General features: G+C 46.5%; 5 protein-coding genes across 5 annotated transcripts; 1 reads left to right on the top strand and 4 right to left on the bottom strand.

The window, feature by feature from the left end:
- Positions 1–180: 180 nt before the first annotated feature.
- On the bottom strand, positions 181–4,297 carry TRUGW13939_11583 (uncharacterized protein; the record flags this gene model as incomplete). The annotated part of the gene is made up of 12 exons (XM_035494689.1): positions 181–232; positions 290–387; positions 446–494; positions 550–848; positions 921–1,023; positions 1,078–1,734; positions 1,789–2,054; positions 2,107–2,200; positions 2,250–2,809; positions 2,862–3,089; positions 3,151–3,670; positions 3,726–4,297. The coding sequence occupies 12 exons, from the start codon at positions 4,295–4,297 to the stop codon at positions 181–183; spliced, it is 3,498 nt and encodes a 1,165-aa protein (XP_035350582.1).
- A 482-nt stretch (positions 4,298–4,779) lies between these two features.
- On the bottom strand, positions 4,780–6,476 carry TRUGW13939_11582 (uncharacterized protein; the record flags this gene model as incomplete). The annotated part of the gene is made up of 5 exons (XM_035494688.1): positions 4,780–4,963; positions 5,033–6,150; positions 6,217–6,284; positions 6,345–6,376; positions 6,445–6,476. 5 exons carry the CDS (start codon positions 6,474–6,476, stop codon positions 4,780–4,782), a joined length of 1,434 nt encoding a protein of 477 aa, XP_035350581.1.
- A 569-nt stretch (positions 6,477–7,045) lies between these two features.
- On the bottom strand, positions 7,046–7,633 carry TRUGW13939_11581 (uncharacterized protein; the record flags this gene model as incomplete). The annotated part of the gene is made up of 1 exon (XM_035494687.1): positions 7,046–7,633. The coding sequence occupies one exon, from the start codon at positions 7,631–7,633 to the stop codon at positions 7,046–7,048; it is 588 nt and encodes a 195-aa protein (XP_035350580.1).
- Positions 7,634–8,489: 856 nt separating this feature from the next.
- Positions 8,490–10,536, bottom strand: TRUGW13939_11580 (uncharacterized protein; the record flags this gene model as incomplete). The annotated part of the gene is made up of 5 exons (XM_035494686.1): positions 8,490–8,609; positions 8,665–8,707; positions 8,761–8,944; positions 8,997–10,359; positions 10,492–10,536. 5 exons carry the CDS (start codon positions 10,534–10,536, stop codon positions 8,490–8,492), a joined length of 1,755 nt encoding a protein of 584 aa, XP_035350579.1.
- A 692-nt stretch (positions 10,537–11,228) lies between these two features.
- TRUGW13939_11579 (uncharacterized protein) lies at positions 11,229–14,534 on the top strand (the record flags this gene model as incomplete). The annotated part of the gene is made up of 1 exon (XM_035494685.1): positions 11,229–14,534. The coding sequence occupies one exon, from the start codon at positions 11,229–11,231 to the stop codon at positions 14,532–14,534; it is 3,306 nt and encodes a 1,101-aa protein (XP_035350578.1).
- Between the last annotated feature and the right edge of the window lie 37 nt (positions 14,535–14,571).

The following is a 14,571-nucleotide window of genomic DNA, read 5'->3' as shown; positions in this document are numbered from 1 at the left end:
GCCTCGGCGAGCTGTATAGTTACAAGTTATATAAAAGATTACTGCTTTTTTTGCCAGAAGATCGCAGGTAATGGGTACGTAATATATATGTATGTTGTATTTGTACAGTCGTTACTCCTTCTTAACTTGTGAGTCGCTCGAAATTAGACAAAAAATTAGACAGATATCCATAATACATTATCAGGTCTGGCGGAAAGTTAAAGTACTCTGTCCCCTCTCTGGCTCTGCAAGTCTAAGTATATAGTTAGTTTCCATACGCAAATAAAAGAGAACAATCCAAGAAACCTACTCTTTGACCCGGACATCTGGAGCAAGACTGATATCTGCTCTCGAGCCTGGTGTGATGAGGATAAACTGACGACCAATTGACCTCCTCGCTGCCAGCATCTGCAATCCTATCAGCATTCCATAGAGCTATATCAAACCACAGCTGGTTGGGACTCACAAGCATATCAATAGACATCCTTCGGTTTATTTGGTCCATGTAAACGTCACTGTTTCTCGGCGTCAGTACCCCAGTCTAATTTGCTGTCTCTGGAAATCGCTCACAATTCATCGAGGCAGCGAATGGGCGAGCCCATAGCCTCCCACAGCGACAGAAGCAGGCAGACTTGGGAGAAAGATTTCTCGCCGCCAGACAGTGTCTTTGCACCTCGGCCTGCGCTGTCCTTAGTGATGTCGGGCTCAACCTGCAAGTCCAGCATTTTATTGTCATGATCTGTCAAGAGCCGGCCACGGAAGCTTCGTTCGCTAAGCAGATATGTAAATTGGGCTTTGGCACGGGACGATATATGCGCTCTGAAGTTTCTCCATCGCTCACGTCGATAATTGATTGTATGTTTGAAGATCTAAGAGGCTAGGTGTCAGTGTACGAATTCGTGCGAAGAATCAAAAATATGCTTCAAGGAGTCATTATCTACCTGCTCAATCTTCTCAAGCTCATTAAGCTGTCTTTCGGCATCTTTGAAAGCATTGTCAACCCTCAACATATCAGCCGCAATCTCTTCTCTCGACGCTCCCATCCTAACAAAAAAGGTTAGTAGACAGTAAATAAACAAGCGAACAATGGAAACCAACTGCTGATCAAAACGATCCAAATCCTTGTAAAGTTTGTCGAGTTTCCTGTCGAGACTGTCCGGAGTCTCACCTTCACCAACGGGAACTCGCGAAGAAACTATGCTAGCCTGTTCAGTATAACTTTGAATGCGACTAACAACCTCTTCTCTGTTCTTCTCCACTTGGGCTTTTTCCTGATTAAAATCCTCGATTCGAGAAAATGCGGCATTTTTGTTGGCAAGAGCTGCACGTTTCTGCTGCTCAACATTCGCTCGTTCGTTTTCAGCGATTTTGACTTGTTCTTCTTGGGCTTTGATGTTCCGGTCTTTCTCAGCAAGTTGACGCCTAATCTGTTTCAATCTGTCCATGATAGCCTGCATCGCGGTATTTGACTCCTCTAAAGAATTAGAGTTGACCTTTTGCCCCTCCCTGGATTCTTCAAGGCTGTGCTTGAGCGTCTCCAAGCGCCCATCCTCGACACGATCCTTTTCAAGAGCATCGTTGAGCTCGTCGACCTCATTGTCAAGTCGCTGCACTGCAATTCTGAGGTCGTTATCTTCTTTTTCATGCCTCGTCAAAGCCGTTTTGCAACGTTCCACTTCGGCTCGAGATGCCAACAATGCTTGTTCCATGGTGGCTAATTGTGTTTTAAGCGCCTGGATGTTTCCTTTCTGGAGCCTAAGAGAAAGCTTAGAGATAGAACTATTCAAATTAGGGATAGGTCTAACTTACCTTATTTGTGAGTCTATATCTGTCCTCATCCGAGCTCTTCCAGTGAAAGGAGCAATGGGAGATTGGCTCGGTTCTCCCGTGCGGCCGTAGGCAAGTGTCGTACCTCGGCGTCGGTCTGTTGCGTCGATAGAAAAACAACGTTTTACGTTTCTTACGCGAGGTCCTTCGAAAAGCGTCCTCGAAGCGTCCTCTATGTTCTCTATCAAAACAATTTGCTCGATTCCATGGTTGATGATTAGCTGTCGACGAACCAAGTCGTTGTCAATCTGCAAGGTGTAAGTAAGCTGTTTCGACTTTTTCAAAAGATATTTGACGTACATCCAGGACTCGAAGGATGGTATCATATTCCGAACTTGGCTCATGTTGAGAAGTATCAAGATTGCCTTCGCTACCAATGAGTATGGGGCACACACTATTATTCCATTAGAAGATATAGACATAAAGCAGTTTAGGAGCCAAACCAGTTAACTCGTTGCATAATGTCGGAAAGGATATTCATGTCTTTTTTTGAGGTGACAATGAAGCTGCTCAGAGTGTTATTTAGTGACTGTTCCAGAACTGCAGACCATTCTGGCTTCAAAAGCCTAACATGGCGACCAACTGGTCCAACTGGACGTCGAGCAAAGGACATTTCGTGCTGAATTGCCCTTAGCAATGAAGGCATTTTGTCAGAAAAGCCCGCATCAGATTGGCCACGGTCCCTCGTGAGAGATTTGAGCAGCGTTTCTGCTTCTTCAATGTCTGCTTTACGCTGACGAATAGGAACGGACTTCTGTTTGACTACATCCTCTGCCTGTTGTATTTGTTCGTCTAGCAAACCCCGGTTGCTTTGGTGGTCTCTATGAGTCTGCTTCGCGGTTTCGGCTTCGGATTTTCGCTGATCAATTTCTTGTTGTCTTCGAGCATGATTACCACCATCAATGTCTGCGAGACGTCTATTTTCTTCCGCAATGTCTGCTTGGAGTTTCTCTATGCGATTCTCCGCTGTTTTCATATGATCATGAATTGTTCTTTGCTGAGCCTGCGTATATCCTTAGGATGAAATTCATTGATAAAGAGGAGATAAAACATACCTGCATTTCATGACGATCATTCATCTCCTCATCCTGTTTGCTTTTGATCTCTGCTCTCTCATCGGTGGCCTGTTCTAGCGCCCTCTTTGCATCCTCCAAGACCTGAGATGCGGTGTCGTATTCTCGCTCGGCTTCTTGATAAGCAGCATCGAGATCAACAATTCCAGACTCGGTGGAAGCAATATTTTCCTCGATTTTGTCTATCTCTGCCTGGATCGAATCCCGGTTCTATATTCAAATAAGTTCCAATGCCTAAAGGAAATACCAGGGGAAAAGGTTCATTACGCACTCTTTCAATCTCCTCGACTTGCGCCCAAGCCATCTGTCCTCTTAGATTCTTGACTCGTTCCCGAAGGGAAGTACGTTGATCTGAGAGCTCCAAACGTCGCTTAGCCTTGTCCCTTTCTTCTCGGAGTAGTTTAACATCATCGTTTCTCAGGCTGAGTTTTTGCTTGATCTGATCAACATATTCTTCAATAAGACGGTAGTCGTGATCCAGTTGTTCCAGCTGCACTCCTTTCACAAAAAATTTGTATTTTTCTGCAGGACTAGATGAGCTTAAAAATTGACGGGCCATATCCTGCGATAGGACATTCATGGGGTTGTCAATTTGTAAGTTAAAAAAGTCCGTGATTGCATCCAAATCTGCCTTTTTTGTTGAGACTATTCTGCCTGCCTCGTTCTTGATTTTAAAACCAGACGCGCCACTCTTTGAGAAAACCCGTTCCACAATGATAGATTTGCCGAATTCGTCGTGCATATAGGCTCCATCTCCCTGGTTCTTGATTCGTACAATAATCGTGGCCGATCTATATGGTATAAGCCGTCATCGCCAAACTCGCAAAGTCCGTGGGATAAACTTACTCTTTACCCTCCTTGATGAAACTCTTCAGATTCTGTCCTCTGTTTGTAGAAGAAGCTTTTCCTCCCAAGCACAGCGTCAGCGCTGTCAATATGGCGCTCTTCCCACTGCCATTCTTTCCCACAATGAAATTTATAAGGGGCCCGAGTTCAACCGAGAAGTGTTCATGACACATGAAATTAAAACAATCCACACGTTCGATAATGCCATGGTCGGAGGGAACATTCGATTCCTCTTCTTGAAAAGTATATCTTTCGTGAATGAACTGCGTCGCTTGGATTTCCAACTCGTCTTCGTTGACTTCTGCAGTTTCCCAGGGGAGACTAGGAACATTCTCCTCCTCTTCCTCTTCCTCCTCACTGCTTTCACTGTTGGAGCGTGATGAGGAAACACTGAGGGTTGTACGGCGTCGCTTGCTCTGTATACACGCATGCTTTTTGTCAGTCATCGTTGTACTTCTCACAAAGTCATCTGGGGAGAGGGGTAAGTTTTTTACAGCAGAATCGATGTCGGAGCCCGAATCAGAGGTGCTCTCATCATCAACATCAGGCAGCGCCCGCTTCAGCGGTGCCATCGCTGTTTATCTTGTTTTTCGTGAGCAAGGATTGCTCCTCGGTGGTATCGCTTTTGCGCACTTGTCGAAGAAGTTCGGATGATGCCGACGCGCTCATTCAACGCGTCGCGCGTGGGCAATTTTTAGATTATATAAGCATTATTAGTAAGCTATAAATTACTAAAGAATCTACTTCTTTGTATCGTCAAATTTAATTTGATATATTATTTAGTTATTTATAAGTATTACAGTTTTAATATTGAAAATATCAGCCTGTTCAATAGTTAATCCTGGTAATAATCGAGGACATTTCTCATATTCACGCTTTACTCGGGCATTCTCTTGAACCAATTACAATGCACATGAATGTAAGTGCTATAGGTAGGACTCAGGAGGCTGGGTATTATTATTTAGATCAAGTCTACATTCTCATACGATAATCTCTAGCGTCTTGGCGAAGAAGAGAACAGAATATTACAAATTCATTCATTTACTTGACACATCTAAGCATTGACGGGCTCTTCGGCAACATAGTGCAAATAAGCGCCCAGCAACTTTGTACCCTCGATATAGTTTCTCTTGTCCAGTTTTTCGTTGATGGAATGGGCGGCGTCAGTGGAACTTCCCATTGGCAACAAGAGGACATTCTTGCCCGTGGCTTGTTCAAAAGTAAGCGTAATGGGGATACTATTATCGATCGTCATGATTAGCTCGTCGACTTCGGTATTTATCAGTCTCAACGGTTTTTAAACGTACCTGCCACCCTCTCGGGTCATGTCTGGGTCTACGCCGAAAACTTGCTTGACGGCCTTGTTTGCGGCAGAAAAGTTCCAGTGCTTGGGGCTGGAGACCCACCATTTTCCATCATGCATCAGGGACACGTCCAGCTTGTTCTTGGAGTTGAGCTTAGCGGCTTCGCTGTTAATAAAATCCTTGACAAGCCTTGTAACATCCTCGCTCTCCATGTTGGGTACTGTTCTGATAGAGAACTTGCCGACAACTTTAGCCGGAATCACTGTCTTAGCACCGGGGGCGGAGAAAGCGCCTTCGACTCCGTGAATGGAGAGAGATGGATAACGCCACCTTGCCATGAGCGTTCTCTCTTTTGTCGCGTGAATACTAGTCTCGCTTCCAAGAGACTCGTGAAGGTTGTCCATCGAGTAGCTAATTGTAGGGTACAGCTTCGATTCTTCTTCAGTGACCGGAGCCACAAGGTCCATCAGCCCGGGAATCAGAATGTTACCCTGAGAGTCAACTAGTTTCGAGAAGATGGTGACGAGGTCAGTCATAGGTTCGTGAGCAGAACCTCCAAAAACTCCACTGTGAAGATCCTGGCCTGGTCCTGAAACAGTGATCGCGTAGTAGTTGCAGCCCCGTAGGCCATAGGTGAGACAAGGCTTCTCGGTTCCGAGCCAGTAGTTGTCTGAAATGCAAACTGCGTCGGCATCCTTGAAGAATTTCTTGCTTTCAGCATAAATGAAGTCCTCCAAACCCTCCGAGCCATACTCCTCCATACCCTCAAAGCAGCAGAGGAGATTCACGGGAAAGTCGACGCCGGCCTTCTGATGAGCCTCGATGACATTGAGCCAGCCAAGAACAGGGCCTTTGTCGTCTGTGCTTCCTCGTCCGTACATTCTATCCTTTTCGTCAACGGTCAACTCAAACGGCTCAGTTGCCCAGCCGTCCTCCTTCAAAGCGGGCTGGACATCGTAGTGACCATAGACTAGAATCGTCCGCTTGTTTGGGTCGTTACCGTAGCGAGCAATGACGACAGGGGGCAACTCAAGGTGTTCTTTGCCAGGCTGTTTGCCAAGGGGACGCTGGTGGACTTCGGCACCCAGTCTTTCCAACTCGGAAGCGAGGAAAGCACCCATCTAATAGACACAATCAAATGTTGGCCTCCTGCTTCACCTATTACACGCGGGCACATAAAAGCATACCTTGAAAACATCCGGGCGACGCTCTTCATCTGCGGAGACGGACGGAATGGCGACGGCAGCGCGGAGGCCTGCGACACGGTTAACAAAACAAACAGGCCGGTGGAACAAATTCCATGATCAGCACGTACGCTCGATGAATGCGCCGGACAAGTCATCGACCCTATCACAGCAGTTGGGTTAGTCAGACAACACACAGAGACGCACACGAGGCACACAAGACGAGCGTACTGTTTGAAAAAAGGTTCGAGTTGGGGAGCCATTTTTGCGTCGTCAATGTGGCCGTAAAAGAAGCGACGGTGGATGCGAGACGTTACAGGCGAGCGAGCTGCAGGTAATGCCCTATTTATAATAGACAGCGGAGATGATATTGTTGCAGTTGGCCTGCACCAGAGACGCAACCTGAGGGGTAGGGCGGGGACCATATCGCGAGCAACCTGCAGAGCCGCCTGGAGGGGAGGTGATTGGCGAATGAGGCAGGCACCGCAGGATTGACCCAAGTAACATCCGACTCCAACCGAGCCAGCCATATCACGTAATGATAACGCTTGCCCCAATCTTGCTATTATTGCCAAATAATATTAATGTAATAATAACAATAACTCTGTCTGTCTTTACGGTCTAGTTCTGATCTAGTTCGGCAAAAAAAATAACATTACATTGGTTTCAAATAATATGAATCGCTGATGGAGGATACAAGTTACAAAAAAAAAGATATATCTTTTATAATACAGGGCAGAAAAGGCAGAAAAGAGCCGTTTTGCTCACTCTTAAAGGATAAGAGTATGCCCGTTGGAAGAAATTCTCCCAGTACAGCCAACCTGCAGGCGCCTCATTCGTCTCTAACCCAGGCTTCCTTTCTGAGTTTGCGGTCTTCTCTGGCCATACGTCGCTTGGCACCCCATCTCGATGTAACTGCGTCAAGCACCTTCTTCTGGATTTCATACTTCTGAGGAATGTCTCTGCAAACCATGTTGATAAAGTAGGCCGAGCATTGGTAGCGTCTGGCAAGCTTATATTTGCTCCACGTGACCGGATCTTCAACTCGAAGTTTGCGAATCTCTTCAACGTCCTCTTTGGTCAGGTGATAGAGCTTTTCTTGCGGCTTGGTGGTTGCAGAAGGAAGCTTCTCAGGTATTAAGTTGTCCGATGCATGGCCGGTAAGGCTCTTCCGCTTATCGCCCTCGGGGAGGAATATGCTTGGAGTGTGGAACGCAGTCGGCGCGCTAGAGGGGGGATTGAAGACGATTTCATCGTGTGGCAGGCTAGACGGTCGGAACGAGGCGTCGGGCTTGACGCGTAGTCGTTGCTTTGTTCGTCGGTAAGTCGACTGATACCGTCTTCCTACTACCGCGCCCTGTTCGCTCCAGGATGGCAGCAGGAATGGAAGTGAGAGTAGGGGGCGTCGAGCGGCAAACATCATCTCCATTCAATCCAAAAGATAGTTGTGGTAAATAGCATCAATCGATGGAACGCGACGAACGAATAGCTGCAGAGTTTGGGGTTAGCAAAAAACCTTCTGGATCAGGGATGCAACAGACCACGGGGATCACTCACGAGGTGGCACCAATTATCTCCAGATAGGAAAAAAAAATCTCATAAAAACGACTAATAAAACAGAAAAAGAATTGAGAATATTTTTTTGGACGGACGCTCGCAATTAGAAAAGATTGACAGTGGGTGGAAAGTCGACGAGATCATGGACAACAGTGCAGCTAAGCCGATCCTCAAAATTTATGAGTTGTCACGTGTTACGGGGCCTGTGATTGGCCCCATCAAATGCTCCGCCGGTTAGCCCTCGAGGCTCGCGTGCATACTGTCTTGAATAGGACAAAGCAAAATGGGTGATGATAATATCTAAAATGTTACTTATGGGAAATTGAACAAAATCCATAGTTCGGACTACTATTGAGGTCGCTTGTAAAATTGAAATCATTGTACAGAAGTGCTATTACAGGATAAACACCTCATTATGCTTCTTTTCACGTTAGAAACGGAGCAATAATATCCATATTATTGAATGTATGACATTCCCGGAATTCCTGCCCGAAATATGCCGCCGTAGACTTGTTTCGTCTTGCAGAAACAATCCCGATGGATATAATGTAAGAATCCAACCGGATGGACAAGGTACAAATGTGAAGGCTAGGGTCGTAGATCCACAAGATCAATGTATCCATCGAGTTATGCCCAGCGTAGATAGCACGAGAGCAATACCTCTTGCTACTTTAAGATAATATAAAAACCAGTAAGTCCGGGCTATTCTTTGTAGAACCCTAGTCAGAGTTCTGCTTCACTGCATTTAATGCACGTCGGATTCGGCTCGCAAGGTCTTCCGGCTCTTCTAATCCGACACTAACTCGAACCAAATCGAAAGGAACATCAAAGGACTCGGCCTATAGTATGATAACTTAGTCAGTGTACATTATCAGATATCTTTTGGATGCTTACCCATGGAAGCTCGGTGTAATGAGCCAAAAGCGTGTACGGGGATCTACAAGCCACAGGGTTAGTAGTCAGAATTTCCTTTTGAACAGTGCAACAAACCCTAGTGTGAAATTTGTCCCGAGGCTGGGTCCTTTCAGGATTTCGAGAGTATCAAAGAAAGTAATAGAGTCTTTAGTCGAGTGGAATGTCACGGAAAACAAACCGCCGTATCCGCCGTCAGGGTATCGGCAAGCATCGTACAAATGCTTTGTAGGGCTGTTCTTCGGATAATAGACCTCCTTGACTAAAATGGAAGAATAAGCATTTGCTTTTGACCCGACAGGAATTAAACTCACCTAAAGGAGACGCTTTGAGAATGTCTGTGACAAATTCTGTTGTTTTATTGATCTTCTCGATCCTTACAACGAAATCGCGGCTGTTCCTCTCTAGGAAAACGGCATCTTCAACCCATATGTTATCTTCGTAGTTTGACTGGAATGTCGTCTTCAGATCTTGGTAATAGCGCCCATGAGGGTTGAGGACTGCACTCCCTCCCATGACATTGCTGTCACCACTAAAGATTTTTGTCAGGCTGCTGACCACAACATCCGCGAGCGGCAGAACGTTCACGTTGATAAAGTTGCCGACAGTCTCATCCACCACGACAGCAAAATCATACTTTTGCCCGAGCTCATGAATTCGTTTCAGGTCTGGAGATTTCAATAATGGGTTTCCTGGAAATTCCGCAAAGAGCGCCAAAAACCTCTCACCCCCTTCTAGGCGCCCTTCCAGATCCTCGAGATCTGCCTGCGAACCATGGCCGTAAAATAAGCAACCAGCGCCCCATTTCTGTAATATTTTTAATGTATCGGTATATGGGAAACCAAAACAGATGCTTTTCTTATCACCCCAAGCACTCAAAAGATTTTGATGGGTGGAGAATATGGACGTCATCCCCGTCGGGTAAAGAAACACATCGTCTTCAGTTAAGCCTTCAACCCTACCATGCGAAGGTTTGCTTTCCAACGCTTCGGAGAGATCGGCATTGGAAGTCAGTGAGCCTGCAATTCGTCTTCGTACAGCTCTCTTAGCATCATCGGCCAAGGCCGAACTGAGATTTCGGCCAAATCGTTCCTCAATGAATTGTGCATATTCCCGGCCTTCCGGTGGGTTTGACGGAGGCGACTCCTTTAAAGCAGAGCTTCGTTGTTGATACCGCCTAGGGCCTTTCGAGATAACCGAGTTCTTTCCCTCTGACGCTTCAGCAGTATCCTCGACCAGATATCCATCCTTCAAGGCGTTCAAGCAGAATTCGCCGCGACGACTAGAAATCCCATGTCCACTGTGTTGCCATACTTGTTTGGCGACGCTGGCATATTCCTTTGGGTAGATGATAGCATATAGTCGCGATATCACATCAGCGTTTCCGGCTTTGGCAGAGGGGACGAAGTTAACGATACGAAGCTTAGAGGATTGATCCGCGGGTATCTTCGATACAAGAAAGTCCTTGCATAACTGTGCTGTCTTCAAAGAAGGAAAAACCGTTGCTGATTCCGACTCTGGATTTCCAACACGTTGTATTATCTCTTTCACGAGGTTCTGGATCAACGGGTGCACCATGAACCTTGGGTAGCCGCATTCCATCTGGCCAACGACCCATTCCTCTCCTTCTTCGTAACCGACATTGCTCTTCCATGTGGGAAGAGAGACACTGACCGCCTAAAAAATTGTTAGTAAGTAAATGTTAATTCAATTAAATGCGATTGATGTGTGAAAGAACAACGCCGCGCCTGTGGGCAAAAAAAAGTCGCCGCGTCTCAAATATCGAGGGCGTGCGGGGATAAAACATACGTGATCAGTGTTTGGAGGGACGGTCCCTCCAATCGCCTGGAGCATTCTGTGGCGTTTGGGCGGGAAAAAAGAATACTGTTAAAATAAATTGTCCACTTCGAATCATCTGAAGTTCTTGAAATGCATCACGGCGCAATTATCATGGTGCTAAATGACTCTTATTGACCTCTTAATAAGCAGGCCGAAATCGGACCAGTGGGGGGAAACTCGATGTGAGTCAACGTTAACATGGTGACTCCAGCCGCGCCAAGCGGCAGCAATTATTGTTAGCTTCAGGCATCAACATGATATATCTAAATACTGCATAATAATACTAATGGGTGTATGTGGTAAAAGCCGAGTTGTTTCGATTTACAGCTTGCACAAGCCTCTAGGACAGCGCAATAAGGGCCTCAGCGTCAGAGTTGCAAACAACTCCAAACATAATCACCATAGATGCCAGTATCATGCCAAAATTATACTCACTCAACACCAAATAATAGATGAGTCAATCGCGATTCCGTGACTTGTTATTGGTAGGATACGGAGGAGTCTTGGCACGGCGTTCATGGTGGGGCTGCCACGCTAAAAAAGGCAGGCGGTGTAGAAAGTCCGGATATAATTTTTATTTTCGTTTCGACAAAAAGCACTGGTTGCATGTGAAATGCTATTCGTGTCCTTGAGCTTGGCGCACACTCGTTTCTAGGGCGAGGAAGTCTTTGAAGCCTATCAGTGATAGCATCGACTATTCGCCAAACATGCAAGACCCTCAACCCAAAAGGCGGAGGCTCAACGATATCGACGGACAAGAGCATTCAGGAAATGATCATGGCGCCAATGGCTCAGGGAAGACAACCCAATGGGACTCTTCAGGCCGACCGCAAACTCAGGAAGGAGGTGCTTCTGCAGGTCGAGCTGCAGAAGTAGGCAGAGCTGCCGGGTTATCCAAGTCCGGCCTCTTCAAACTTCAGACCGACGAGCTGCTTGCCGAGCTAAAACCGGATTACGACAATGTCATCTCACGGATTCAGACCTCCCTCCGGAAGATCAAAGACACTATCAATAATACCCCTGAACGCGGGGAAAATCAAGCACGTGCTGCCCAGAAAGAAATGCTCGATGCGCATAAAATCACGGTGCCATTCCCACACCCCGTGCCAGACGAGAACTCCAGATACCCCTTGTCATTTCTTCCTCCAGCCGACGTGAGCGTCATAGGGAATTTATACCTCCGAGCAGGAGTGCGCGCAGCAGAAGTTTTGGACATTGATCTGGCCGTTACCATGCCCAAAGCCATGTTCCAAGCGAAAGACTTTCGAAACTATCGCTTCTTCCACAAAAGAGCTTACTATATTGCATGCATTGCGGCCGCGTTGAAAAAGGCGCGTCTTCCATTCACTATTCAATACGGCTATTATGATGGAGACACTCTACGCCCCATCATTTTGATGGAGCCTACAGAAGATGCCCCCGTCGGCTCACGCTTTCGTATTCGTATCATGACAGCCCTAGAGGATGAAACCTTTCCGATTTCGCACACGCTTCCGAACAAGAACAACATCCGCTCCACAGACTTAACAGATCAAGAAACCCCTAGCGTGGAGGAGAAACCAACTTCATTCTACAATGCGGCGCTGCGATCTGAAATTGCAACTATTCAATATCAAAAATGGCTCCAATCAAAGATGAAGCAACACGAATCGATGCGGGATGCTTGTTCGCTTGGGCACATATGGCTTCGGCAACGCGGGTTTAGCTCATCTATTGAGATGGGCGGTTTTGGCAACTTCGAGTGGATAGTTCTTATCGGCCTCCTTTTTGAAAGCGGTGGCCCCAGCGGTCAACCTGTTCTTCTGTCGTCGTACAGCAGCTACCAGATCTTCAAAGCAACCTTGCAGTTCTTAGCTGGAAGAGATCTTATGCACCCTTTGTTACTTTTCGCCAACGATGTCCAATCCCCGGCTGGTGAGCCAGTCTTATATGACGGCAAGAGGGGTTTGAACATTTTGTACAAAATGGCAGCCTGGTCTTACAAAAGGCTTCGCCATGAATGCAAATTGGCTCTCTCTCTCCTCAATGATCCACTCTGTGATAACTTCAACAAAGTGTTTATTCTCCAGGCCGACAACCCGATGCTGAGATTTGATCGACTTGTGTCCATCGCTCCTCACCCGAAGCCTGTGGGTTCGCTGTCACTCCGTCAATACCAGAATCGTGTATATGATATATTAGAGAGGTCTCTAGGCGACAGAGCAGATGCCATCCACATATGGACGAATACCGTGCCGCCCTGCCCACTTTCCGCAAAGGCGTCGAGGAAGGTTGTTCACGACCATATTTATATTGGCCTAAAGCTCAACTCTGAAAATGTCAACCGCCTCGTCGATCATGGACCTCCAGTTGAGTCGCAGAGTGAGACCTTGTCGTTCCGGGAATTTTGGGGCGAGAAATCAGAGCTTAGACGATTTCGTGACGGAAGCATCCTCGAAAGTCTGGTGTGGTCTGAACAAGCATCGGTAGTGGACCAGATTATAGTCTACACGCTATGTCGTCACTTGAAAGTATCCACGGGGTCGTTAAGATGCATTGGAAACGAGTTCGACCGAGAATTACTACGGTTCTCGGGCTCACGAAGCCACATCCCTTCTCTATTCCAGAAGATCTACGATGCGTTCCAGTCTTTGCAGTCATCTCTTCAGAATATGGACGACATCCCCCTTTTGATTAGACAGCTGCAGCCTTCAAGTACTGCCTTGAGAGATACGGCAACTATATCAGAACAAGATGGCATGGTGGATAAACCGGTGGATATCGTCCTTCAGCTTGAAAGCTCTGCTAAATGGCCAGACGATCTTGTCGGTATTCAAATGACCAAGGTGGCATTTCTCGAGAGAATTGGCGATTTGTTGAGAGAAAACGGTGCCATCCATTCTTTCAAAATCGGTCTCGAAAATGAAGGCAGGCTCTTGATGAATCAAGCTTTTCTAGATATTGTACATACATCTGGGTTCGCCTTTCGATTAAGACTTCACCATGACCGAGAAGCAATCCTACTCGAACGAAAGCTCAAGGAGAGTGATCTCAATGCTCGCTCGAAAGAAAACGCCGGCGCTGCACTGTCAGAGTATAAGAAAACCTTTGTCCAATCTCCTCGCCTCACACAAACTATCAAGACTCTTTCTACACGATTTCCACTCCTATCACCAACAGTGCGTCTCATGAAATATTGGTTCGATTCCCACCTTATTTCGCAAGTCACGGAAGAGTTTGTGGAACTAGTTACCATACATACTTTTGTTTCATTGCAACCCTGGGATCCGCCATCTAGTCTAATGAGCGGGTTTTACCAAACACTTGCTTTACTTTCTAGATGGAATTGGAAACAGGAACCATTGGTTTTGAACATGGGAGATCTGAGCTCTGATGATATCAAAGCCATCGAAACCCGATTTGCGGCTTGGAGGAACATCGACCCTGCAATGAAGAAAGTCACCATGATTATTGCTTCCGACATTGACCACGACGGTGTTACATGGACACTTGATAACCACCCCCCAAAGGTAGTGGCCGGTCATATCTCGCGTTTGGCCCAAGTGGCCGTCGAGGCACTTGGAAAGAACCCCGAGGAACTCGATCTAGACAATCTTTTCAAGCCACATCTAACCTCGTACGACTTTTTGATCCATCTCGATGTTAAACAGAACAATAAGACCAGCAAAGTTGCCACCAAATTCAAGAATCTTGAACTACCTGGATCATCATCTTCTAAATCGCAAAATCTCGGCAGGTTATATGTCGATGAACTCGGCACGCTTTTTGGCAACTGCGCTCTGTTTTTCTACAGTGATGAGCAGCGTGGTATAATTGCAGGGCTTTGGAAGCCCGAATCAACTTCGGTCAAACCGTTGAGTCTGAAAGCTGCCTACTCGTCGGCTCCAGCAGGTGATTCTCGTTCTTCTGCTGAGCAGGCTCCTGGAGTTGTGCTCAACAAGAAAGCTATCTTGAATGAGATTGTCAGGCTAGGGGGGTCTCTAGTACAGAGCGTCGAATATGGAGCTCACTAAGAAAAAAGTATTACGTAAATGTACATTTGTTTATTTT

This window comes from Talaromyces rugulosus, chromosome VI, assembly GCF_013368755.1.
Source record: "Talaromyces rugulosus chromosome VI, complete sequence".
In the NCBI taxonomy this organism is placed as follows: Eukaryota; Fungi; Ascomycota; class Eurotiomycetes; order Eurotiales; family Trichocomaceae; genus Talaromyces; species Talaromyces rugulosus.
The sequence above is the reverse complement of the archived record's forward strand: the minus strand, read 5'-3'. Positions and strand labels throughout refer to the sequence as shown.